The sequence below is a fragment of the Anomaloglossus baeobatrachus genome, assembly GCF_048569485.1.
Source record: "Anomaloglossus baeobatrachus isolate aAnoBae1 chromosome 5 unlocalized genomic scaffold, aAnoBae1.hap1 SUPER_5_unloc_3, whole genome shotgun sequence".
Taxonomy (NCBI): Eukaryota; Metazoa; Chordata; class Amphibia; order Anura; family Aromobatidae; genus Anomaloglossus; species Anomaloglossus baeobatrachus.
Window position 1 is genome coordinate 2,613,884 of NW_027441806.1, and position 26,179 is coordinate 2,640,062.

The window sequence follows — 26,179 nt, forward strand, 5'->3', positions numbered from 1 at the left end:
CACCCTCTCTCTCTCCTCCCCTTCCCACAGGCAGAGCATCGCACCCTCCCTCTCTCTCCCCCCCTTCCCCCAGGCAGAGCATCGCACCCTCCCTCTCTCTCCCCCCCTTCCCCCAGGCAGAGCATCGCACCCTCCCTCTCTCTCCCCCCCTTCCACCAGGCAGAGCATCGCACCCTCCCTCTCTCTCCCCCCCCTTCCCCAAGGCCGAGCATCGCACCCTCCCTCTCCCCCCCCCTTCCCCCAGGCAGAGCATCGCACCCTCCCTCTCCCTCTCTCCCCCCCTTCCCCCAGGCAGAGCATCGCACCCTCCCTCTCTCTCCCCCCCTTCCCCCAGGCAGAGCATCGCACCCTCCCTCTCTCTCCCCCCCTTCCACCAGGCAGAGCATCGCACCCTCCCTCTCTCTCCCCCCCCTTCCCCCAGGCCGAGCATCGCACCCTCCCTCTCCCCCCCCCTTCCCCCAGGCAGAGCATCGCACCCTCCCTCTCCCTCTCTCCCCCCCTTCCCCCAGGCAGAGCATCGCACCCTCCCTCCCCCCCCCCTTCCCCCAGGCAGAGCATCGCACCCTCCCTCTCCCCCCCCTTCCCCCAGGCAGAGCATCGCACCCTCTCTCTCCCCCCCCCTTCCCCCAGGCAGAGCATCGCACCCTCCCTCTCTCTCTCCCCCCCCTTCCCCCAGGCAGAGCATCGCACCCTCTCTCTCTCTCCCCCCCTTCCCCCAGGCAGATACATGATAAGCTCCATCAGATATTACCTCCTGTTATATCACAAACGTCGGGGTAGAAAAACAGCAAAAACAGGGAAGAGGGGAAACATCCTGCTGCTTGTACGGCAAACAGTGCACTGACTGCCGGGAACTACAGGCTCCTCCCACACAAGAGGCCGGTCACATGGGCGTGACGTCAGCAGAGGTCCTTCTGGCCACTGGGATCTAGACTCTACCATATATCTAGTGTGCGGCTCTGCAGGTGGAGGTAGGTGCAGGGTATTATATATCTAGTGTGCGGCTCTGCAGGTGGAGGTAGGTGCAGGGTATTATATATCTAGTGTGCGGCTCTGCAGGTGGAGGTAGGTGCAGGTATTATATATCTAGTGTGCGGCTCTGCAGGTGGAGGTAGGTGCAGGGTATTATATATCTAGTGTGCGGCTCTGCAGGTGGAGGTAGGTGCAGGTTATTATATATCTAGTGTGCGGCTCTGCAGGTGGAGGTAGGTGCAGGGTATTATATATCTAGTGTGCGGCTCTGCAGGTGGAGGTAGGTGCAGGGTATTATATATCTAGTGTGCGGCTCTGCAGGTGGAGGTAGGCGCAGGGTATTATATATCTAGTGTGCGGCTCTGCAGGTGGAGGTAGGCGCAGGGTATTATATATCTAGTGTGCGGCTCTGCAGGTGGAGGTAGGTGCAGGGTATTATATATCTAGTGTGCGGCTCTGCAGGAGGAGGTAGGTGCAGGGTATTATATATCTAGTGTGCGGCTCTGCAGGTGGAGGTAGGTGCAGGGTATTATATATCTAGTGTGCGGCTCTGCAGGTGGAGGTAGGTGCAGGGTATTATATATCTAGTGTGCGGCTCTGCAGGTGGAGGTAGGTGCAGGGTATTATATATCTAGTGTGCGGCTCTGCAGGTGGAGGTAGGTGCAGGGTATTATATATCTAGTGTGCGGCTCTGCAGGTGGAGGTAGGCGCAGGGTATTATATATCTAGTGTGCGGCTCTGCAGGTGGAGGTAGGTGCAGGGTATTATATATCTAGTGTGCGGCTCTGCAGGTGGAGGTAGGCGCAGGGTATTATATATCTAGTGTGCGGCTCTGCAGGTGGAGGTAGGCGCAGGGTATTATATATCTAGTGTGCGGCTCTGCAGGAGGAGGTAGGCGCAGGGTATTATATATCTAGTGTGCGGCTCTGCAGGTGGAGGTAGGCGCAGGGTATTATATATCTAGTGTGCGGCTCTGCAGGAGGAGGTAGGCGCAGGGTATTATATATCTAGTGTGCGGCTCTGCAGGTGGAGGTAGGTGCAGGTTATTATATATCTGTGTGCGGCTCTGCAGGTGGAGGTAGGTGCAGGGTATTATATATCTGTGTGCGGCTCTGCAGGTGGAGGTAGGTGCAGGGTATTATATATCTGGTGTGCGGCTCTGCAGGTGGAGGTAGGTGCAGGTTATTATATATCTGGTGTGCGGCTCTGCAGGTGGAGGTAGGTGCAGGGTATTATATATCTGGTGTGCGGCTCTGCAGGTGGAGGTAGGTGCAGGTTATTATATATCTGGTGTGCGGCTCTGCAGGTGGAGGTAGGTGCAGGGTATTATATATCTAGTGTGCGGCTCTGCAGGTGGAGGTAGGTGCAGGGTATTATATATCTAGTGTGCGGCTCTGCAGGTGGAGGTAGGTGCAGGGTATTATATATCTAGTGTGCGGCTCTGCAGGTGGAGGTAGGTGCAGGGTATTATATATCTAGTGTGCGGCTCTGCAGGAGGAGGTAGGTGCAGGGTATTATATATCTAGTGTGCGGCTCTGCAGGTGGAGGTAGGTGCAGGGTATTATATATCTAGTGTGCGGCTCTGCAGGTGGAGGTAGGTGCAGGGTATTATATATCTAGTGTGCGGCTCTGCAGGTGGAGGTAGGTGCAGGGTATTATATATCTAGTGTGCGGCTCTGCAGGTGGAGGTAGGTGCAGGGTATTATATATCTAGTGTGCGGCTCTGCAGGTGGAGGTAGGTGCAGGGTATTATATATCTAGTGTGCGGCTCTGCAGGTGGAGGTAGGTGCAGGGTATTATATATCTAGTGTGCGGCTCTGCAGGTGGAGGTAGGTGCAGGGTATTATATATCTAGTGTGCGGCTCTGCAGGTGGAGGTAGGTGCAGGGTATTATATATCTAGTGTGCGGCTCTGCAGGTGGAGGTAGGTGCAGGGTATTATATATCTAGTGTGCGGCTCTGCAGGTGGAGGTAGGTGCAGGGTATTATATATCTAGTGTGCGGCTCTGCAGGTGGAGGTAGGTGCAGGGTATTATATATCTAGTGTGCGGCTCTGCAGGTGGAGGTAGGTGCAGGGTATTATATATCTAGTGTGCGGCTCTGCAGGTGGAGGTAGGTGCAGGGTATTATATATCTAGTGTGCGGCTCTGCAGGTGGAGGTAGGTGCAGGGTATTATATATCTAGTGTGCGGCTCTGCAGGTGGAGGTAGGTGCAGGGTATTATATATCTAGAGTGCGGCTCTGCAGGTGGAGGTAGGTGCAGGGTATTATATATCTAGTGTGCGGCTCTGCAGGTGGAGGTAGGTGCAGGGTATTATATATCTAGTGTGCGGCTCTGCAGGTGGAGGTAGGTGCAGGGTATTATATATCTAGTGTGCGGCTCTGCAGGTGGAGGTAGGTGCAGGGTATTATATATCTAGTGTGCGGCTCTGCAGGTGGAGGTGTGTGGAGATTCCCCATTACTGGGGCAGGCGGTATTAACCCCTTCAGCTCTGAGACTTTCTTGGAGTTTTTCTCTCGCTGATTTCTATGAATCGTGAGGTTTTTGTTCCTTTTCCTCTGATAGATACAAACGTCCCAACTATGAGAGGCCGGAAGTGAGGAAACCCGTCTGCCCTCAGTCCTCGCTCCTTTCTGCCCTCAGTCCTCGGCCCCTTTCCATCCTCGGCCCCTTTCCGCCCTCGGTCCCTGGCCCCTTTCCGTCCTCGGCCCCTTTCCGCCCTCTGTCCTCGGCCTCTTTCCGCCCTCGGTCCTCTGCCCCTTTCCACCCTCGGTCCTCTGCCCCTTTCCGCCCTCGGTCCTCTGCCCCTTTCCGCCCTCGGTCCTCTGCCCCTTTCCGCCCTCGGTCCTCTGCCCCTTTCCGCCCTCGGTCCTCTGCCCCTTTCCGCCCTCGGTCCTCTGCCCCTTTCCGCCCTCGGTCCTCTGCCCCTTTCCGCCCTCGGTCCTCTGCCCCTTTCCGCCCTCGGTCCTCTGCCCCTTTCCGCCCTCGGTCCTCTGCCCCTTTCCGCCCTCGGTCCCTGGCCCCTTTCCGCCCTCGGTCCTCTGCCCCTTTCCGCCCTCGGTCCTCTGCCCCTTTCTGCCCTCGGTCCTCTGCCCCTTTCTGCCCTCGGTCCCTGGCCCCTTTCTGCCCTCGGTCCCTGGCCCCTTTCTGCCCTCGGTCCCTGGCCCCTTTCTGCCCCCGGTCCTCGGCCCCTTTCTCTCCCCACAGTATAATGTTTCCCCAGAATGTTCTCATTATATGTTTCCCCTTATTCTCTCCAGTAATTGTATTATTACAGCGGATTCTTTATAATGTTACATCGTCATCTTCTCCCCATTCAGGTCCCTACAATATCGGATCCTCTCAGTGGAGATCTTCTATAGCAGGGTTCCCCAACTCCAGTCCTCAAGGCCCACCAACAGTGCATGTTTTCAGGATTTCCTTAGCATTGCACTGCTGTTGGAACCAGCACCTGGGTAGGTAATTACATTAACACCTGTGCAATACTAAGGAAATCCCAAAAACCTGCACTGTTGGTGGGCCTTGAGGACTGGAGTTGGTGAACTCTGTGCTATAGAAGAGAATTCTCCTGATTGCCCCGTGAAGGATGGATATGGACAAGATGGCGGAGAGGATATTACACCTCACCCTAGAGATCCTCTTCTGGCTTACTGGAGAGGTGAGAGATTCTGATGATGTCACATTACACCATTCTTATCTATGGGAATAACAGATGGACAGAACTGGAGAGGTGAGGACTCTGGAAATGTCTGGAGTGAGATTTATTACTGTGTCTCTCCATAACCAGGATTACACAGTAGTGAAGAAGACCTCTAGTGAGCGCTGTCAGGCCCCTGTGTCTGAGGGATGGGGAAGACCCCTGAGCCCAATCACGGGGCCTCCACCCCACCCCCCGATACATGAGGACATCAATGACCAGAAGATCCTAGAACTCACCTACAAGATGATTGAGCTGCTGACTGGAGAGGTGACACTGCTGGGAATGCTGGGACATTATACAGTAATGCTATGAAGGGATCGGGGGTGACGGTATTATTGTATGTGTCAGGTTCCTATAAGGTGTCAGGACGTCACCGTCTATTTCTCCATGGAGGAGTGGGAGTATTTAGAAGGACACAAAGATCTGTACAAGGACGTCATGATGGTGGTTCCCCAGCCCCTCACATCACCAGGTAATAGACAGGACTAAATACACACGGCCTATAATTATCTGTATGTAAGGAATGAATTCAGTCCCTGTATGTGTCTCCTCCAGTTCTATCCAGTAAGAGGACAACACCAGAGAGATGTCCCCGTCCTCTTCTCCCACAGGATTGTAACCAAGAAGATCCCGATGTTCCTCAGGATCATCAGGTAGATGGAGAGAAGGGGCCATGAAATCTCCTATGATGTGTAGACGGCTGTGAAGGTCTTGTGCTCAGTCTTGTTTTATCCTCCAGTATTATATGTGTTATACTTGTGTAATGAGAGCGGTGGAGATGGCAGGATTAGAGCTGATCATAGATTGGACTTCTCCATCTGTCTGTGACTTTTACAATATTTGTTTCAGGGGGAAGATCTGCCCCATATTAATACTACAGAGACATATGTGAGGGGTGATGAGCGGAGTAAAGAGGAGATTCCTACAGATAACCGCCCAGGTGAGTAGTGACCACTAAATATAGAGTAGTCACAGATTCTTCTCAGTCACCGGATGTGGCTGCTTTATCAGGGTTGTAGTCGGGCCATATCAAATGGTCACCATTCTGCTGCTAGACCACCACATGCTCCTCCACCCAAAACTGTCCTCATTATTTTGGGCATTGGACGCCCTTCTGTTGGAGTGAGATCTGTATCAGTCAGATCTTACAGGTAGGATCCACCCTATCCCCTGAAATTAGAAGATGTTGACCCTTCGCTGCCCAGATCTCTAATCTGTAAAGCCAAATGACAGCGTACATAGAATGTACAAACAATTTAGAAATCATGGGAAGAAGAATCTAATCAGTATGGTGGACGCCTATGAGAAAGAGGAGGGTAATGATGCTGGTGACGTCCTAGATTCTTAGTTTGGTGCCGTGTTCACCAGGTGAATAAAGATTGATTGCTCTCAGTGGGAGAAACTAAATAATAATCTTGTAGTTGATGAGACCTCAGTAGTCTGGAAAGCTTGCTCTGTAACATCATTTATTTTATTTTTGTTCTCCATTAATAAGTATCATAACTACAAGATTCTTATTGTTTCTCCACTGAGAGCAATGAATCCATCTTTCTAGAATCTCGGCATCTTATTGATGGATCTTCCTTCTCTCCCTTCTGATGAATGTGCTGATAGGGGCGTTTTTATCCAAAGTTCAGCACAGGGTAAAGGCCACTTCACACATAACGAGATCGCTAACGACATCGTTGTTACGTCACAGTTTCTGTGACGAAACAACGACTTCACCAGCGATCTCGTTATGTTTGACATGCACCAACGATCCGCCCCCTGCTGTGAGATCGTTGGTCGTTGCTGAATGTCCTGGGCCATTTTTGGCTCGTTGGAGTCCTGTTGGGCCGGATGGATCTGTATGTTTGACACCTACCAACGATCTCATTAACGACCTAGATGAGAACTTAAAGTGTGACACGTAGGCGTGTAGTTGCGTCACCTTTTCTGCGCCCACTCTGCACCAATTAGTTGGGCAGAGAACAGTACTGCGTTCTGATTGGGTATCGCTTCATGCTTCGTTCCTTTTTGAGCCTTGCTTTGAGGATAGAACCTGCGACTACACCCAGATTCATTGGTACTTTGTTCCCGATTGCTTGCTTGCTTTTCGGATTGAAGCTGAAGTCGCAGGTTCTATCCTCAAAGCAAGGCTCAAAAAGGGACAAAGGATGAAGCGATACAAAGTTGCGTTCTAGGCCGGCCGCCTAATCAGAACGCAGTATTGGCCAGCAATCGGAGCGGAGGGGTGTGGAAAAGGCAACGCATATGCACGCCTACGTGGCTTACAGCGTCAAACACTACGCCCCTATTCGAGGTCAGAATCGTTACATAGCTGCTGTGTGACAGGGTCCCATCGACCAACGAGATCGTTATACAGGTCGCTACATCGTTACTAAAGTTGTTGGGAAAATGACTGTGTGACATCTCACCAACGATCTCACCAACGATTTAACAACGATCCGGAAACTGTGACGTAGTAACGATCTCGTTAACTATCTCGTTATGTGTGACTGGACCTTAACTGTAACATATGAGGGATGTTAGGATTATCCCACAGTGGGTACATGGAGGGGGAGTTGGAAGTTTCGCCCTCAACATTTCGTCCCCAGCAGTTTGCCCCCAGGTACACTTCGCACCCGAACATTTCACCCCCAGCATTTCGCCCCCAGGATGTTTCGCCCATTTCACCTCCACACATTTCGCCAACAGCAGTTCACCCATGGATATTTCACCCCCAGCTTTTTGCCCCCAGATGTTTCGGCCCCAAATTAGGCAGAGAATTTCGGCCTTGTGTTTTAGCCCTAAGACCTCTTTCACAGTAGGCACTTACCCAAGTGCTAAGCACTGGAAAATCGCTAAGAAGATTGCCAATTTTGAATATATAAGTCAATGGCTAGAAAAGCGAGGTGTTGTTTCGGCCAGCTCTTTTTTTTAATTTTATTACATGAGCTATTTTTGAGCACTTAGCGTTCATCAATAGCCTGTATCTTAAGGGTCATTACCGAGAGCGCTCACAAAAGCGCTCTCAAAAATGACAGTAAAGCAAGTGCTTTGGAGTTCTAAAACAATGGCAGCATCAGGGTGCTTTCACACTTCCGCTACATATGCACTACAGGCCGCCCGTTCGCTTCTGTAATGCCGCCATTCCGCTAACCTGCAGCGGAACGAAAAGAAGAAAATGCTCTTCTTTTTGTTCTGACACTGATAGCGGAATGCGGCATTATGAAAGCGAACGAGCGACTGCAGATCGCGGAACCCAGCCGTTCACTTCTATAGGCAATGCAAGCGGAATGCCAGCATTCCGCCAGCATTGCCCCGGGGTCAGCTGGATGTCAGATCCAGAGCGGAGTGACCTCTGCCGGCCCCAAACACAAGTGTGAAACCACTCTAAAATTACAGTGTGCAAGAGGCCTAAAATCAAAACAATTTTGAACTTTTACCTGACTCAGCACTGACCTGCTTTGTTGCAAGTTTTGTTGCAGATATACCAAGTAGGAGGTCAGATGTCCTGCAAGTTACATTAGACTAGCTTTTATTCCATCAGAATATAGCAGTGTCTGAAATCTCCACAAAGAGAGAAGTGTACTGTCACCTACAATCAGTCAGCTTCCACAGCAATTCACTTTCTACAACTATGAATTCAGCTCTGTTATGTTGACCCCTAAATAGGTCCCAACTGTTGCCAGCGATGACCGAATGTGGAGAGGGTCCCAGTCACCCCCTCAGCTTCTTTCAACCTTAATGAGATACAGACAGAGACTGGTATCTGCACATAAAGCAAGAGTGTGCTCTGAACTGAATTGAAGTTTATTACACATACAGGTTTTTATCAAGCTAATTTGGGCGTAGCTGTTTCGTATGCATAAGGGTAAATTTCGTTTCTCTGCAAAGAGTAGTTCATAGTTTCGATAATTAATTTGTCCTGGGCTCTTGCCCACCCATCTAGAGCGTAGATGGGTCAGTTTGTATTTTTGGAAATGGTGTGGGTGACTATCTACTCCAGTTTAGTTTACTCTTTCCTCACAATCCCCCCTTTGGCATGCGTGATGGGACTGGATCCTATTGAGAAGCTGGAATAGCAGGCTGGTCACCGGATGCTGTCCAAGCCGCGGGTTGCCTGGGGTTGTGAAGTCTTCAAATCCACATCCGTCCTCCGGGTAATGAGCCTGCATACCTCCCGACAAGAGTCCCATAGAATCACTTTGGCGTATTATGATGTGAAAGAGTAGAAAAGAGTATATGTTAAAAAGTTCATATTGGCGCTGAATAATTACTATCTTTGCATTTTTTCACGCAGCAGGAAAACAGAGCCATTAACAATTTAAATACTACATAGGCCACTAATAGACAGAGTAGCACTTGGAATACTGATTGCAGTATCCCCATTAACCATCCTCCTATTCCCTTAAACCAGTTTGCGGAGTTGAACATTGAAAATGTATCGCTCCACCATGCATCCGAGCTCCTGATCATGTTTTGATGGCCACTTCCTGGTAAACATGTCCCCCATCCTGATATATATTTCCTACATTCTGGTATATTTGTCCCCATCATGGCCCCATCCTGGTAAATATACCTCATCCTGGTAAATGTCCTCCATCCTGGTAAATGTTCCCAATCCTGGTTAATTTACCCCCATCCAGGTAAATGTCCCCCTTCCTAGCATGTACCCCTTCCTGGTAAATGTTCCCCTTCCTGGTAAATGTACCCTATCGTGGCATGTTTCCTCCATCCTGGCATGCATGTTTCCTCCATCCTGGCATGCATGTTTCCTCCATCCTGGCATGCATGTTTCCTCCATCCTGGCATGCATGTTTCCTCCATCCTGGCATGCATGTTTCCTCCATCCTGGCATGCATGTTTCCTCCATCCTGGCATGCATGTTTCCTCCATCCTGGCATGCATGTTTCCTCCATCCTGGCATGCATGTTTCCCCTCCATCCTGGCATGCATGTTTCCCCTCCATCCTGGCATGCATGTTTCCCCTCCATCCTGGCATGCATGTTTCCCCTCCATCCTGGCATGCATGTTTCCCCCCCATCCTGGCATGCATGTTTCCCCCCCATCCTGGCATGCATGTTTCCCCCCCCATCCTGGCATGCATGTTTCCCCCCCATCCTGGCATGCATGTTTCCCCCCCATCCTGGCATGCATGTTTCCCCCCCATCCTGGCATGCATGTTTCCCCCCCATCCTGGCATGCATGTTTCCCCCCCATCCTGGCATGCATGTTTCCCCCCCCATCCTGGCATGCATGTTTCCCCCCCATCCTGGGCATGTTTCCTCCATCCTGACATGCATGTTTCCTCCATCCTGGCATGCATGTTTCCCCCATCCTGACATGCATGTTTCCTCCATCCTGGCATGCATGTTTTCACCATCCTGGCATACATGTTTTTACCATCCTGGCATGCATGTTTCCTCCATCCTGGCATGCATGTTTCCTCCATCCTGGCATGCATGTTTCCTCCATCCTGGCATGCATTGTTCCCCATCCTGGCATGCATGTCATCCCCCCCATGCTGGCATATGCGGTCCCCCACCCCATGCTGGCATGTGCGTACCCCCACCCCATGCTGGCATGTGCGTACCCCCACCCCATGCTGTCATGTACGTTCCCCCGCCCCCACCCCATGCTGTCATGTGCGTTCCCCCTCCCCCACCCCATGCTGGCATGTGTGTTTTCCCCCCCCCCCCTCACGCCATGCTGGCGCTGGCACTGGGCCCCCCATCCCCACCTTGGCACAGCCGCACACGCGTTATAAAAATAAAAACAAAAAAAACCCACACAACTCACCTTCCTGCACCTGCTCCCCCGCTGCGCGCCGCTGGGTCCTCAGTTCCCACGTGGCCAGAAGACGTCATTACGCCAGCGCCGCTCGCTGACGCTCCTCCATCTCCTAGGCAACACACCTGCAGCCTGGGGGAGGAGGAGTGTCAGAGCGAGGAGAAATGTCTCCTCCACTCCAACACAGTTTTGATCTGCCGGTGCGACTGCACCAGCAGATCAAACCGGCAGGATCAGGCGACAGCACGCGTGCCAGCAGAATGGGCTCTGCGTGCCCCTGGTGGCACGCGTGCCATAGGTTCGCCATCACTGTCCTAGAGGTACCCTTCTTCCTTTACAGTCTATCTTAGGAGATCATCCTGCATTGGCCCAACATGTCTTTGAATACATTCAGCAAAAACACTTTCTTCAGGCTTGTAGATAAAACTGTCTTTTAGCGCCCTCTCTCAGGGTTCGAGGAACTGTGTATTGCCCCTTCAATGCCGTCACACACTATCTCGATCATCTATGCGCTTTTGACTGCGGAGCTATAGGGAACTAGCCCCCCGCCCACCTCCCCCCTCCTATTGTAGGGCCTGGAGAGCCCTACAATATTGTTGGGAGCTGGAGCTCAATAGCCCGTTTACACAAAACCAATGTGATGTGTTTCTTTTTGTCTCACAAATCCATAATGGCAACAAAATCTCAAAAGACGAGCTTCAACATTGCCTCCAGGTGGTACCGTGATCCAGTGGCCTTGCAGAGGTGGTTCCCAGGGGTGTCTAGTCTGTGCTTGAAATGTGAATTGGAGGAGGGGATGATGACCCACATCTGGTTGTCGTGTCAGATTCTGAAGGCCTTCTAGAAGGGTGTGCTCAGGGTGGTGAAAGCTGTAACAGATGTCTCAGTACCAGCCTCACCAGAGGCGGTGCTCCTCTTCATGTTCCCAATGTCGAAGGTGGCATATAAAAAAATCTATATTACGACATATGCTACAAGAAGGCAAAACAAGAATTCCCCCGTCATTGGCAATCCACTGAACCCCCCCTCCCCCCACTCGAGGAATGGTTTTCAGAGATCTCCCTGTCCCATCGCATGGAGACATTGGTAGCCCAGTCTCATCAGGAGTAGTGTTCTGTTGCAACCAAATGGTTCCATTGGGAGGCCTTCCTCTCCTCTCCAGTGTAACAGACGGTACTAAGATAGCGGAGAAATAAGTGCCCTGATTTCTATGCCCCTATTGGCGGTTCCCTGTATTAATGTCAGTAGATTCCCATGCTCAGAGTTCCTCTATCCCTTCTTCTTTCTTTCTAGGTTTGATCCCTCCCTTCTTTCTTCACTCTTTTTTTCTTCTAATTCTCTTTCCTTGCAAGTTATCTCTAAAAGGTTTATGTCTATTTTCATTCACTCAACTTTGTATATTCATGAAGGCTTCATGCAACATGTAAAAGAGTGTTTGCTTTCTTTGAAAATCAATAAAAATGCATGAAAATATGCTACGTGGGCACATAGCCTAATACTGCAGGACACTTCATTATAGAGAGCAGACACCCCACAAAAGAGAGAAGAAAGAAGACCCACAATCAAACCCAATAAATGCCAAACGGGAGGATCTGCAGTGAAACGTACAGACACATCAGATCATACACACACACACACACACACACACACACACTCTCACACCACATCCGGCGATACTGATTGCATCTGGCCGGCAGACAGTCCTGAGATGCAGTGCAGTGAAGCGTGAGGACCTGTGGTGGAACACATGGAGGACCCACAGGTCCTTGTGTGTTGCCCAGGGAATGGGGTACTCAGTCCCGGGAGGTGTATCACTGGGGAATGTCACTTTGGTGGCCGCTGGCTGGTCCCGTGCCCTGGGGGCTTTTTAAAAGGGGAATATTTACAGGGAAAATTAGTCATTAGCGTGACGCCACCTGCGGGTTGCAGTTAGGACGATGGAACCGCCGCTGCTGGGTTGGCTATCCCTAGGGCTGGTGGCAATGGCAGCTGTGGTGGTAGGCCCTCCGCAGGTAGGGCTCAGCCCAGGGAGCTATATGGTAGACGCGCCGGAGTAAAGGAGGCCACACCAGGGTTGTAATTCACAGTCTCTACTCACTCTTGGACCCTTGAACAGCTGGTTCAGGTCCCTGTATTTCCAGTGCCAGCTTGATGACTCATTTGCTCTGTTCCCGGCACCCTCACTGTGTTTTGGGTCCCCGTACCTTGAAGCGTTTTGGGGGCCAACTGTCCCTTATTGTGCCAGTCTCCTTGTCCATATGGCGGGCAGTGTGGATCCTGTAGGGCTGGTCTGTGTCCTGCTTTACTGCTGGTGCCCCTGGATCTGTGGGGCAGTGAGGTCCTTAAAGGTCCGCTCACTGTGCAGGTATTTGCCAGGCCGTATGAAACTATCGCCTGACCTAGGGATCTGTGCCCCGTCGGTGCTCTGGTCCCAGCGGTACTCTAGTGTACCTGCCCAGGCAACCACTCTCCTGTGCCCCCGGGTCACTGTTACATGACCCAGCTCAAGGCACCTCACTCTCCTTCACTGTGCACTACTGTTCTGTCTTGTCCACTCCCACCAGGCTGTCTAGTCGCCTGGTCTGGCTCCGCCCTCTAGGTGGCCATTGCCCAGTGTCTGACTAGTCCAGGCCCCCTGGTGTGTCGTGGAAACTAGGATTTTAGTGTGTGTGTGTGTGTGTAGATGTTACAGGCACTGGTGTTCCAGGTTTAGGGGGTAGGCCCTGCATCCTTGTGAAGATGCAGTATCTAGTAGAGCCCTGAGTGGCTCAGGGGCACTACACTTGCGCACCATTGCACTGCGTCCCAGGATTTTCTGCTTTCCAGAAGCAATCAGTATCTCTGGATGAGGTGAATGTGCGTGTGTGCGCGCGATGTGTGTATGTGAGTGTCTGCCAGAGCAGGGAAGGACCACACGGAGCATACCTGCTGGAAGCACATGCTGAAGATCACAAGAGGACCTGGGAGCCACGCAGACGTCCGGAATCTGAAAAGCATAATTATCATGGGAAGGTGGGGGTCTGTTTTGTTTTTTTTTTTAGTTTTTTTTTGGGGGGGTGGGGGGGATTTCCCCAACGGAGAATAAGCCGTAAGATGGAAATGAGCCCTAGTGCATTTTTCAGGGCAAAGACAAATATAACAGTGTCATATTTTTGGGAAAACATGGTATTTTGACTCTACAAGCAGTTACTGGAAATTAGCATGGAGTAGATGTTGCATAGTGAAAATAGTAAATATGTCATTTTATTGCCCAATACATAGTGCCCGGCTTGTGCTCCAGGAGACACGCGAACTGTAAATATTTATGTGGTTTCTTCCCTGTGGAAATGACAAACATGTGGATACTAACAGTGTTTGGGCCACTGCAAGGCTGAGAAACATCAAAGACATTTGGCTTTGAGAGGACAGATTTTGCTGGATAGGATTATGAGGCCATATCTCTTTTCAATAGTCTTTCCGATACAACCAATGTGAAAACACTCTGTTTTTCCACTGATGGAATAGTAGTTTTTTGGTAAAAATTTGGCCTAGAAAACATTATTTGGTGGATTATTATTTCAATATTTGGGAGGCAAAATTAACAAAAAGGGTTGAACATCATGGTCTACTGGTTCCTGCTCTGACGTCCACTGTTAGATTGTGAATGATTTTTGTTTCAGTAAATTATCATACTTTGCTAAATAACTCACAATTTCTTCAGCTATTTTACAAATTATATACTTACATTTTTTTATGTATTATTAAAAACAATTTTTATTCTTGCCAGATGTCTGTACCAGGGGATCAGAAACACAACTGACATCTTCAACGTTTACATCAGATGACCTTAACATCATACAAGATATAACTGAAGTGAATGCCATTATTCCAGATATACCATCTTCCCTTCACAGGAAAGATCTATCATCTGATTGTTTTAAACAAGTCTTACCTTCTGATTCATCACAGACTATTAAGAAAAATGAATGTGGCAAAAGGATCATTATAAATCAAGGTGCTCTTACAGCAAAGAAGCCATTTTTAACTATAGAATTTAAAAAAATCCATCAAAAAATTCACACATGGGATATAGGAGTTTCTTCAGAGTCTGTTAATTTCCAGAAAACTCACACAGGGGAGAAAAAATATTCATGTTCAGAATGTGGGAAATGTTATTTACAGAAATCAGTTTTTGTTGGACATCAGAGAACTCACACGGGGGAGAAGCCATTTTCATGTTCAAAATGTGGGAAACATTTTACCTGGAAATCAAATCTTGTTAATCATGAAAAAATTCACACAGGTGAAAAGCCATATTCATGTACAGAATGTGGGAAATGTTTTAGAGATAAGTCAAGTCTTGTTGCTCACCAGAAACTTCACACAGGGGAAAAGCCTTTTTGTTGTTCAGAATGTGGAAAATGTTTTGCAGGTAAATCAAATCTTGCCACACATCACAGAACTCACACAGGGGAGAAGCCATATTCATGTTCAGAATGTGGGAAATGTTTTACAACTAGATCACAAGTTGTTAGACACCAGAGACTTCACACAGGTGAGAAGCCATACTCCTGTTCAGAATGTGGGAAATGTTTTAAACAGAAATGTCATCTTGTTATTCACCAAGAAATTCACACAGTGAAGAAGCCATTTTAACCCCTTCACGACTGGCCAATTTTGCATTTTCCGTTTTTTTCGCGATACTTCTTCCGATAGTCGTAACTTTTTTATTTTTCAGTCAATATGGTCATGTGAGGTCTCTTTTTTTGCAGAATAAGTAGTATTTTTAAATAAAACCATAAGTTTTACCATCTAGTGTACTGGAAAATGGAAAAAAAAATTCCAAATGCGGAAAAATTGCAAAAAAAGGGCAATAGCATTATTGTTTTTGAGATATTTTATTCACACTGTTTACTATATGGTAACACTGATGTGTCGGCGTGATGCCTTAGGTAGGTGCGAGTTCGTAGACACCAAACATATAGCTTTACTTTTATCTAAGGGGTTAAAAAAAAATCTAACGTTTGTTCGAAAAAAGTGGTGTACGTTTTATGCCATATTCCGTGACCCGTAGCGTTCTCAATTTTTGGGATCTATGGCTCAGTTACTGCTTATTTTGTGCGTCTCAGGCTGACGTTTTTAACGGTACTACTTTTGCACAGATGCTACGTTTTGATTGCCTGTTATTGCATTTAGCGCAAAATTTGTAGCGACCAAACAATTTAATTTTGGCGTTTGGAATTTTTTGCCCGCTACACAGTTTACCGATCAAATTAAGTGATTTTATATTTTGATAGATCGTGCGTTTCTGAACACAGTGATACGAAATGTGTGTATAATTTTTTTTTTTTTTTTTACCCCTTAATTTTCAAAGGGGCGAAAGGAAGGTGATTTGATTGTTTAGGTTTTTTTATTTTTTTAAACTTATTTTATTTTACTAGGTCCCCTAGGGGATTCTATGGATCAGCAATCTGATCACTTCCATATCTGCTGCTCACAGCTACACAGCTGTGAGCAGCAGATATGCTCATTTCCTGTCTCACCCAGCCCTCGGCCGGGTGAAACAGTAAGTGAGTCACGTGAGCTACAGAAGTCATCAAATGACCCTGTGCTATCATGACAACCACTGGAAGTCACATGATCACGTCACGTGACTTCCGTTATCGGTAGTGAGTTAAATTTTTATCACGATTATAATGATGTCACTTATTGACATCGCCTTTGAAGGGATTAAACAGCATGGGCGGATAACAATTCCGCTCGTGCCTAGCAGGCACACATCTCGGCCGTATAAATCAATGGCGGCAGCAGCGGGAGATTAACAATATGACCACTGGGACGTTAAAGGGTTAATGTTCAGAATCTGGGAAATATTTTGCAAATAAATCAAATCTTCTCACACAATACAGAACTCACACAGGGGAAAACACTTTTCATGTTTAGAATGTGAGAAATATTTTACACACATCTTTGTGAAGATCAAAAAATTCACACTGGTAGAAGCCATTATCATACCTACAAGTTTAGAAATATTTTACTTGAAAATTGTAATTTGTTGACCAGTAAGAAAATTTCATATGGGGAGAAAACATATATTTGACAAACTGCAGAAGTAAACACAAAAGAGATAGTCAAAGTAAAGGCAAGTAAGTAAACAAGAAAGGAAAAGCGCGTTAGAAGTTACATTAGGATTAAAATATATATTCAGTTACTAATAGACGTGTGTACATGTGTGGTCACTATAAAGGACTGGCACATGACTTATTTCTTCCAAAGACAATACTAAGGACTAGGGGGCACTCACTGCGAGTGGAAGAAAAGCGATTCCGACAGCTAAACAGGAAAGGGTTCTTTACAGTTAGAGCAGTCAGACTGTGGAATGCCCTACCACAAGAGGTAGTAATGGCAGATACTATAACAGCTTTTAAAAAAGGGCTGGATGATTTCCTCAGTACACACAACATTGTTGGTTATAAATGACTTAGTGACCAAATGTAGAACTGGTGGAGGAAGGTTGAACTAGATGGACCAAGGTCTTTTTTCAACCTTAGTAACTATGTAAGTAACTATGTTTTCTAAAAATCAAATAAAAATCCATATTCCATGTACATTGAACATTTCACATCTATATATATAATTGCCTTATTCTGTCTGTCTGTCTGTCATGCTCCAAAATTGTGTCACGGTGACATTGTGTCACCGTGACATGTCATTACGGTGACACAAAGCTGATTGGCCGCTGGGTTCGCCATGGCCCCGCCCCCCCACACGGATTGGCCTCTCGCCCCGGCTGCGCCCCCACACGGATTGGCCAGCCGCTCGCCCAGGCTCTGCCCCCCCCCACAGATTGGCCTCTCGCCCCGGCACCCTGCAGGCATTGGCAACTCGCCCACGCCACGCCCCGCCCCCCTCACGCAATAGACGTTAGCTCTCACCCCCCCCCCGCATTGCCCGAACTGACACGGTCACGGAGCCACCAATTCCCAGGTGAGTACTGTACTCCCCCCCCCCCCTTTCCACCCTCACCAACGGGAGCCCACATCAGCGTACGCCGCCGCCGTATGCTGGTGTGGGCTCCCGTGCGAGCGGGGGACGTGTTGCGCTGGTAACCATGCTTGCATAGTTACCAGTAAATCAAGGTCCTGCAGCGGCGGGACTTCCACACGCACAAACATAACAGCACACACACACGCATACACACACACATCAGATCGCACTCACTCTCACAAACACCTCACACACACCTCACACACACATCGCATCCACACACTCACAGCATCCGGCGATATCGCTTGCTTCTCGGCCTCGATACTGTGCTGTGAGCTTCTAGGACCTGCCGGAGGATCACATGGCCAGAAGCATGTGGTATCTCCGGATGTTGTGACTGTGAGCGCGTATGTGCGATATCGTCAGTGTCTGTGTGTGTGAGTGTATGCGATCGGGTGTGTGTGAGTGTATGCGATCGGGTGTGTGTGAGTGTATGCGATCGGGTGTGTGTGAGTGTATGCGATCGGGTGTGTGTGAGTGGATGCGATCGGGTGTGTGTGAGTGGATGCGATCGGGTGTGTGAGTGTCGGCAGAGGAGCACGGCGTGCTGGAGGAGGCTGGGAGCAGAGAGGCTGATCATGGGGAAGGCTGGGAGGGGGAGGCTGATGCTGGGGGAGGCTGGGAGGAAGGAGGCTGGGAGGACAGAGGCTGATCCTGGGGAAGGCTGGGAAGGGGAGGCTGATGCTGAGGGAGGCTGGAAGGAGAGAGGCTGATGCTGGGGGAGGCTGAAAGGAGAGAGGCTGAGGCTGGGAGGAGAGAGGCTGATGCTGGGGAAGGCTGATGCTGAGGGAGGCTTGGAGGAGAAAGCTGATGCTGGGGAAGGCTGGGAGGACGGAGGCTGGGAGGAGAGAGGCTGATCCTGGGGAAGGCTGGGAGAGGGAGGCTGATGCTGGGGGAGGCTGGAAGGAGAGAGGCTGATGCTGGGGAAGGCTGGAAGAAGAGAGGCTGATGCTGGGGGAGGCTGATGCTGGGGGAGGCTGGGAGGAGAGAGGCTGATGCTGGGGAAGGCTGGGAGGAGAGAGGCTGATGCTGGGGACAGAGAGGAGAGAGGCTGATGCTGGGATGAGAGAGGCTGATGCTGGGATGAGAGAGGCTGATGCTGGGAGGAGAGAGGCTGATGCTGGGGGAGGCTGGGACGAGGGAGGCTGATGCTGGTGGAGGCTGATGCTTGGGGAGGCTGATGCTGGGGGAGGCTGGAAGGAGAGAGGCTGATGCTGGTGGAGGCTTATGCTTGGGGAGGCTGATGCTGGGGGAGACTGGGAGGGGAAGGCTGATGCTGAGGAAGGCTGGGAGGGGGAGGCTGGGAGGAAGGAGGCTGGGAGGAGAGAGGCTGATCCTGGGGAAGGCTGGGAACGGGAGGCTGATGCTGAGGGAGGCTGGAAGGAGAGAGGCTGATGCTGGGGGAGGCTGGAAGGAGAGAGGCTGATGCTGGTGGAGGCTGATGCTTGGGGAGGCTGATGCTGGGGGAGACTGGGAGCGGAAGGCTGATGCTGAGGGAGGCTGGGAGGGGGAGGCTGGGAGGAAGGAGGCTGGGAGGAGAGAGGCTGATCCTGGGGAAGGCTGGGAAAGGGAGGCTGATGCTGAGGGAGGCTGGAAGGAGAGAGGCTGATGCTGGGGGAGGCTGGAAGGAGAGAGGCTGAGGCTGGGAGGAGAGAGGCTGATGCTGGGGAAGGCTGATGCTGAGGGAGGCTGGGAGGGGAAAGCTGATGCTGGGGAAGGCTGGAAGGACGGAGGCTGGGAGGAGAGAGGCTGATCCTGGGGAAGGCTGGGAGAGGGAGGCTGATGCTGGAGGAGGCTGGAAGGAGAGAGGCTGATGCTGGCGGAGGCTGATGCTGGGGGAGGCTGGAAGGAGAGAGTCTGATGCTGGTGGAGGCTGATGCTTGGGGAGGCTGGGAGAGGGAGGCTGATGCTGAGGGAGGCTGGGAGGAGGGAGGCTGGGAGAGGTAAGCTGAGAGAAAAGAGGCTGATGCTGGGGGAGGCTGATGCTGGGGGAGGCTGGGAGAGGGAGGCTGATGCTGGGGGAGGGTGGGAGGAGGGAGGCTGGGAGGAGAGAGGCTGATGCTGGGGAAGGCTGGGAGGAGAGAGGCTGATGCTGGGGACAGAGAGGAGAGGCTGATGCTGGGAGGAGAGAGGCTGATGCTGGGAGGAGAGAGGCTGATGCTGGGAGGAGAGAGGCTGATGCTGGGAGGAGAGAGGCTGATGCTGGGGGCAGAGAAGCTGATGCTGGGGGCAGAGAGGCTGATGCTGGTGCAGCATGGGGGATGGAGCACGATGGGGGTGTGCGCAGCATCGGGGATGGAGCATGATGGGGGGGTGCGCAGCATCGGGGATGGAGCACGATGGGGAGTTCACAGCATGGGGGATGGAGCACGTTTGGGAGTGCGCAGCATGGCGGGTGGAGCACGTTTGGGAGTGCGCAGCATGGGAGATGGAGCACGATGGGGGGTGCGCAGCATAGGGGATGGAGCACGATGGGGAGTGCGCTGCATGGGGGATGGAGCACGATGGGGAGTGCGGAGTATGGCGGATGGAGCACGTTTGGGAGTGCGCAGCATGGCGGATGGAGCACGTTTGGGAGTGCGCAGCATGGCGGGTGGAGCACGTTTGGGAGTGCGCAGCATGGGAGATGGAGCACGATGGGGGGTGCGCAGCATAGGGGATGGAGCACGATGGGGAGTGCGCTGCATGGGGGATGGAGCACGATGGGGAGTGCGGAGTATGGCGGATGGAGCACGTTTGGGAGTGCGCAGCATGGCGGATGGAGCACGTTTGGGAGTGCGCAGCATGGCGGATGGAGCACGTTTGGGAGTGCGCAGCATGGGAGATGGAGCACGATGGGGGGTGCGCAGCATAGGGGATGGAGCACGATGGGGAGTGCGCTGCATGGGGGATGGAGCACGATGGGGAGTGCGCTGCATGGGGGATGGAGCACGTTTGGGAGTGCGCACCTCCCCCCAACACACACACACACACACACACACACGCGCACTGCACAACACACTACACAACACACTACACACCACACACACACACACTGGGAACCACAAACAACTGCCCTACACAGACACCCACACACACAGACAACGCTGCACACACACAACACCCAACACACAAACACTGCGGCACACACAAATATACGCACATACCGCACAACACACACATTGCACAAAACATACCTCCCCCCAAAACACACCACACACACACAAACCGCGCAACACACACACAACGCTACAGACACACAGCGCTCCACAAACAACTCAACACACGCAACACACATACAACACCGCTCTCACCCCCCGTCACACCCAGACAACACCCAGAACATGTACAGCCCCTACACAAACACTTGGTAACTACACACAACAACATCTATATATATATATATATATATATATATATATATATATATATATATATATATAACAAAAATCATACATGAACTACACAATACGTAAATTCTAGAATACCCGATGCGTAGAATCGGGCCACCTTCTAGTTGTTATATATTTATATATTCAGTATACCGACAAGAGTATTACAACCTTTCCCAAAACTACCCAACATTCCTTCTCTCTCTTCTTCCTAACTCCCAATCTCAGCGATCTGCCATTCATTACAGTTACTTTCAGCGCACAATCTCCATGTCTGACCAATGTCTGTAACTTCTCTATACTACAATAATAAATATGTTCATATTACAAATTACTATTTCCATCAACGATCCATTCCTTCTTTGTGGGAACATCTGATGTGATCGAGTTTCTAAAATCACTTTTCGCTAAGTTTAGTAGTTTTCTCATAATCATCGGGAACTGACCCCCTTCTCTATTCCATAATACACAGATTATAGGTTCTAAGGGGACTTTGATTTTAAATACTTACTAAATTATCCCAATAACCTGACACCCAAAATTTGCACTTTAAAGAGAATGTCATCAGTATTTTATACGCCAATGTAATGACCTGTATACCAAGTGACGGTTATTTTGAATAACTACTTTCTAGTAGAAATTAATATTTTTTTTTTTTAGAGAAATCCATAGTTGAAATTGTCTGCTAATGAATTACAAGTGCAGTGGGCAGGGGCTGCACTTCCGGCTTTATATACCTATAATTGACCTGTAGTATAGTGTTGTGCACCAAAATATAATCCAAAATTGGAATTTAATAAAAAATGTTTTCTTCTATAGTCACACCAATCAAGGGCTCATGAGCGGGTAGGGCTGCAATTTAAGTGCTGGCTGCAAAGCAAGTGCATATAATAATAGAATACAATATCATAATTGGGATAACTGTGTAACTATTTAAATTATCTGGGGTATTATATATCTGCAATATCTCTTACTGTGAAAGGTAAACAAAAGGAGGACGTCTTGTGATTTGTGTCAGGTGATTCATTATTTGCATTGCTAGCTGCTTAGAGAATTACAAATGCCGGTCACACCAAGCGAGGGCTGCTGAGCCTTTTAAGGTTGCAATTTAAGTGCTGGCTACAAACTAAAGGCCGCTTTACACGCTGCGACATCGCTCAAGCGAACTCGTTGGGGTCACGGAATTTGTGACGCACATCCAGTTGCTTTAGCGATGCCGTTGCGTGTGACACCTTTGAGCGATTTTGCATCGTTGCAAAAACGTGCAAAGTCGCTCATCGGTGACATGGGGGTTCATTCTCTAATATCGTTACTGCAGCAGTAATGAAGTTGTTCCTCGTTCCTGCGGCAGCACACATCGGTACGTGTGACACCGCAGGAACGAGGAACTTCTCCTTACCTACCTCCCGCCCGCAATGCGGAAGGAAGGAGGTGGGTGGGATGTTACGTCCCGCTCATCTCTGCCCCTCCGCTTGTATTGGGCGCCGGATTAGTGACGCAGCTGTGACGTCGCTGTGACGCTGAACGAACCGCCCCCTTAGAAAGGAGGCGGTTCGCCGGTCACAGCTACGTCGCAGGGCAGGTAAGTAGTGTGACGGGTCTGGGCGATGTTGTGCGCCACGGGCAGCCATTTGCCCATGTCGCACAACCGATGGGGGCGGGTACCCACGCTAGCGATATCGGTCACGATATTGCAGCGTGTAAAGCGGCCTTTAGTATATAACACAGTTGAACACAATATCATAGTTTGACACAAGCATAGTTTGATGTTACTTTTTATAGTTTTCCATTGTTTTTATCTGTTCTGTTTATCCCCATTTAGTATGTGCTCGATGGACAATGCTACCACATGTGCGTCTTGTGAGATGTTGCATGCCTTGAACAGCCATTCAAGGGTGAATATGTCTGCGCCCGATGTCAGTGTCTTATATATTTGGAAGCCCAGGTTACTGATCTAAATATGCAGCTCACAACACTCAGGAGCATTGCAAACCTGGAGAGGAGTTTAGAGCTCACTGAGCTTTCTCTGGCTGGGGCCAGTATTATGGAGGAGGGTGAAGGTGGGGAAGTTCAAGACCCAGAAGTAGGTAGCTGGGTAACAGAAGAAGAGGAAGGGGAAAAAGTGTGAGGAAGCAGTAGTAAGGGGTACATATGTCTCGTCAAAAAGAAATCTGACAGGTGCCCCGCCCCTATCTAAGTGTATTAAACACACACCCTTCCCTCCCCTAACATTCCAAGTGCTATCTGATTTCTACATTCCCTGTATGTTATAGGCTTTTGATTAGGAATTTGATACTGCAATCCTGATAGTGTAAATGATTAGGATCACACCATTTTATTCACTGATTATGATACAGAAATCTGATTTAGTGTAATTGATTGGAATCTTGCCATTTTATTCACTGAGGTTTTGATGCAGAAGTCGTTCTGATAGTGTAATTGATTTGATTGGGCATATTATGTATATGGCCAATTATACTATTACGCGTCTTATGCTATAAAGCATTTCTTATAACACTAATTCTGATAGTGTAAAGCATTTCTTATAGCACCCATGTAGAAAGTTTGTGTTTATACTGTGTATAAAATGAAAGACCGACACAATATCAAAATGTAAAAAGCTTATTGCTCAGAATTTAATTACATTCAGTTGCACATTACAGCCTTACCAACACGACAAGTTTCTTACAATTACAATAAGTGTATCAAACCTGTTAATTTAGATACAAAGAGGACCTCATATCTGATCACAACCTTCTTCACATACTTCACACACCCTTACCAATACAATGAGACTCTCGCTCTCAAAGCTGCTCATAGCCAGATGCCATACATATGTTGTCTTTTTGAAACAGAGAAATATCTATAGCTGCTTATAGATAAACCCATTTAATCAACATATATTAACTTTTTTAAGACATGATCAATGATCACTTCTGACTACTTGGCATAGGGGCATACAAAGCTGCTTATAAACACATCCTGAATTGATCGAATGCTCAAGTAAAAGAGACGCGACAAAATCAGACACAATATTGTCATTTGCTTTTAAATCATTACTAAAGCATTGTAATATTTTATTGAATGACACTCCCCGCGCTATATGGTACAAAACGTAAACACAGTAATGTCTAGATACTTTGCTAAATGTGTCCTGAATCTGAATGGATTGAAAAGGATATAGTTCACTGTTTCTATTTAAGAAGGTTACAAACTCGTCAAGAAATAAAACACTTGTCGGTGAACACCCGTAACTGTCAAAGAATATTGCCTTCTTATCATCCCAAAGTACAATCAATATCCAATGTCTCCCACTTTGACCGGAACTGTCTGTATTCAGAATGTAGGCAGCGGGTCTCTGGGTCACTCTATATGCCGGTAGCAAATCACACAGAAACACACCAGCAAATATGCATTCTGCATAACGATCAGACTTCAACAGGTTTGTGAGATGGAAGTTATCCATAATTAGATGTAATCAAATAATACTTCTCTTCTGTGGTTGATTTGAAGTATAGTTGTGTTGAGGGCATATACTATCATATTTACAGTATGCGGGGTAGGTAGCGCAAACCGCACTTCAGCATGCAGGTTACTCGATTTAACGAGCGAGAAACGACCACCAGGATTTTGATTTGGTGATAAATCAAATGCAAACAATGTGAACCCGGCCATAAATTCTTCACGATCTATCGCCAGAGCATGATGAGATTTAAAACGTCCAGAAACATGCGTCAAAGACATACAGTGCCTACAAGTAGTATTCAACCCCCTGCAGATTTAGCAGGTTTACACATTCGGAATTAACTTGGCATTGTGACATTTGGACTGTAGATCAGCCTGGAAGTGTGAAATGCACTGCAGCTAAAAAGAATGTTATTTCTCTTTTTTTTTTTAAATTGTGAAAAGTTTATTCAGAGGGTCATTTATTATTCAATCCCTCAAACCACCAGAATTCTGTTTGGTTCCCCTAAAGTATTAAGAAGTATTTCAGGCACAAAGAACAATGAGCTTCACATGTTTGGATTAATTATCTCTTTTTCCAGCCTTTTCTGACTAATTAAGACCCTCCCCAAACTTGTGAACAGCACTCATACATGGTCAGCATGGGAAAGATAAAGGAGCATTCCAAGGCCATCAGAGACAAGATTGTGGAGGGTCACAAGGCTGGCAAGGGGTACAAAACCCTTTCCAAGGAGTTGGGCCTACCTGTCTTTATGGGTGTAGAACAGGTTCATAGACCAGTCCAGGGTGGAGATTACAGAAGGAAACTCCTCAACAGGGAATCCTTCTGGATCTTCACCCCTGGCACCAGACACCCTAATGGCCTAAATAATCGTCAGGATTTAATTCTACAATATTAACCATGTGGGTATTTTTTTAATTGAATTATTTCAAATAATTCCTTTTTAGTCCGTATGGTTTCCTGATGGTCCCGTTATTTAATTAATGCATAGGATGATTGTCCTCACACAATGGAATTGTAGATGTATTTATGTTTCCAGAGGTTATAGATTTATCTATTCTGGATCATTTTTATAACAAATTTTTATTCTATGTGATTCATATGCATTTGACTTGTGTTCTGTCTCTGTCTTATATTTATGGAGAACTTTATAATGACATTTATACATGTTATTCTATTTAATCTTAATTCTTGGATTGTACTATTGACATGTTCTCTATTGATTTAATATTTATATGTCTATTGCCTAAATATAAAATGGCTATTTATTATATGTCCTATGTGTAGAATTAAGGAGTACATATACATCCTGTTCTCCCACTATTTTGTAATGATTGTTGTCTTGATTTTTATATTTTAACATGTGTGTCATTGTATGTTTTTATCCACTCCAGTCTTCCCTTTTTCTTTCCTCTCTGCTGGATATCCTACAACTATTTTGTTGGGAGTTGCCCTGAGTAACTAACACATGTGTGTCTGATTGTAGGAAGCGGAGAGTTTGGACAAAGGGAAGCTGAATGCATTTGCTACCAGAACATGAGTAAGACATAACGTCGAAACGCGTTGTTCTGTTGGTCATCCGACTTATGCCTCTTCTTGCTGGACTTTTTATGATTAATTTACTCTAATAAAATGGACTTTTAATTCTCCCTCCTGGCGCTGGATATACTCCTTTTTTCTCTTCCATATTGATTGGTTGCCAAACCATATCCTTGCGCAGGAGTTGGATTATTTCAGCAAGGCAGCACGGTGAGCTGGACTTTCTTTTTCTATAGTATTTATATTTATAACAGTAGTAGTTGTAATTCGTAGCACCTAAAATGTAGTTTATTTATAATTTAGTCATATATTCAATATATTAGTTAATAA

General features: G+C 48.3%; 1 protein-coding gene across 1 annotated transcript; it reads left to right on the plus strand.

Annotated features, from left to right (window-relative positions):
* The first annotated feature begins 5,035 nt into the window (after positions 1 to 5,035).
* On the plus strand, positions 5,036 to 17,185 carry LOC142259171 (uncharacterized). The gene is made up of 4 exons (XM_075331676.1): positions 5,036 to 5,144; positions 5,228 to 5,325; positions 5,522 to 5,612; positions 14,214 to 17,185. The coding sequence occupies exons 1-4, from the start codon at positions 5,060 to 5,062 to the stop codon at positions 15,080 to 15,082; spliced, it is 1,143 nt and encodes a 380-aa protein (XP_075187791.1). The 5' UTR covers positions 5,036 to 5,059; the 3' UTR covers positions 15,083 to 17,185.
* The last annotated feature ends 8,994 nt before the right edge of the window (positions 17,186 to 26,179 follow it).

What these genes read in the sequence shown, in the direction of transcription:
- LOC142259171 (XM_075331676.1), top strand. Translation starts at nt 5,060, where the DNA reads ATGGAGGAGTGGGAGTATTTAGAAGGACACAAAGATCTGTACAAGGAC. An exon ending in CCAGCCCCTCACATCACCAG is followed by an intron (nt 5,145 to 5,227) that starts GTAATAGACAGG and finishes TGTCTCCTCCAG; the next exon opens with TTCTATCCAGTAAGAGGACA. An exon ending in TCCTACAGATAACCGCCCAG is followed by an intron (nt 5,613 to 14,213) that starts GTGAGTAGTGAC and finishes TATTCTTGCCAG; the next exon opens with ATGTCTGTACCAGGGGATCA.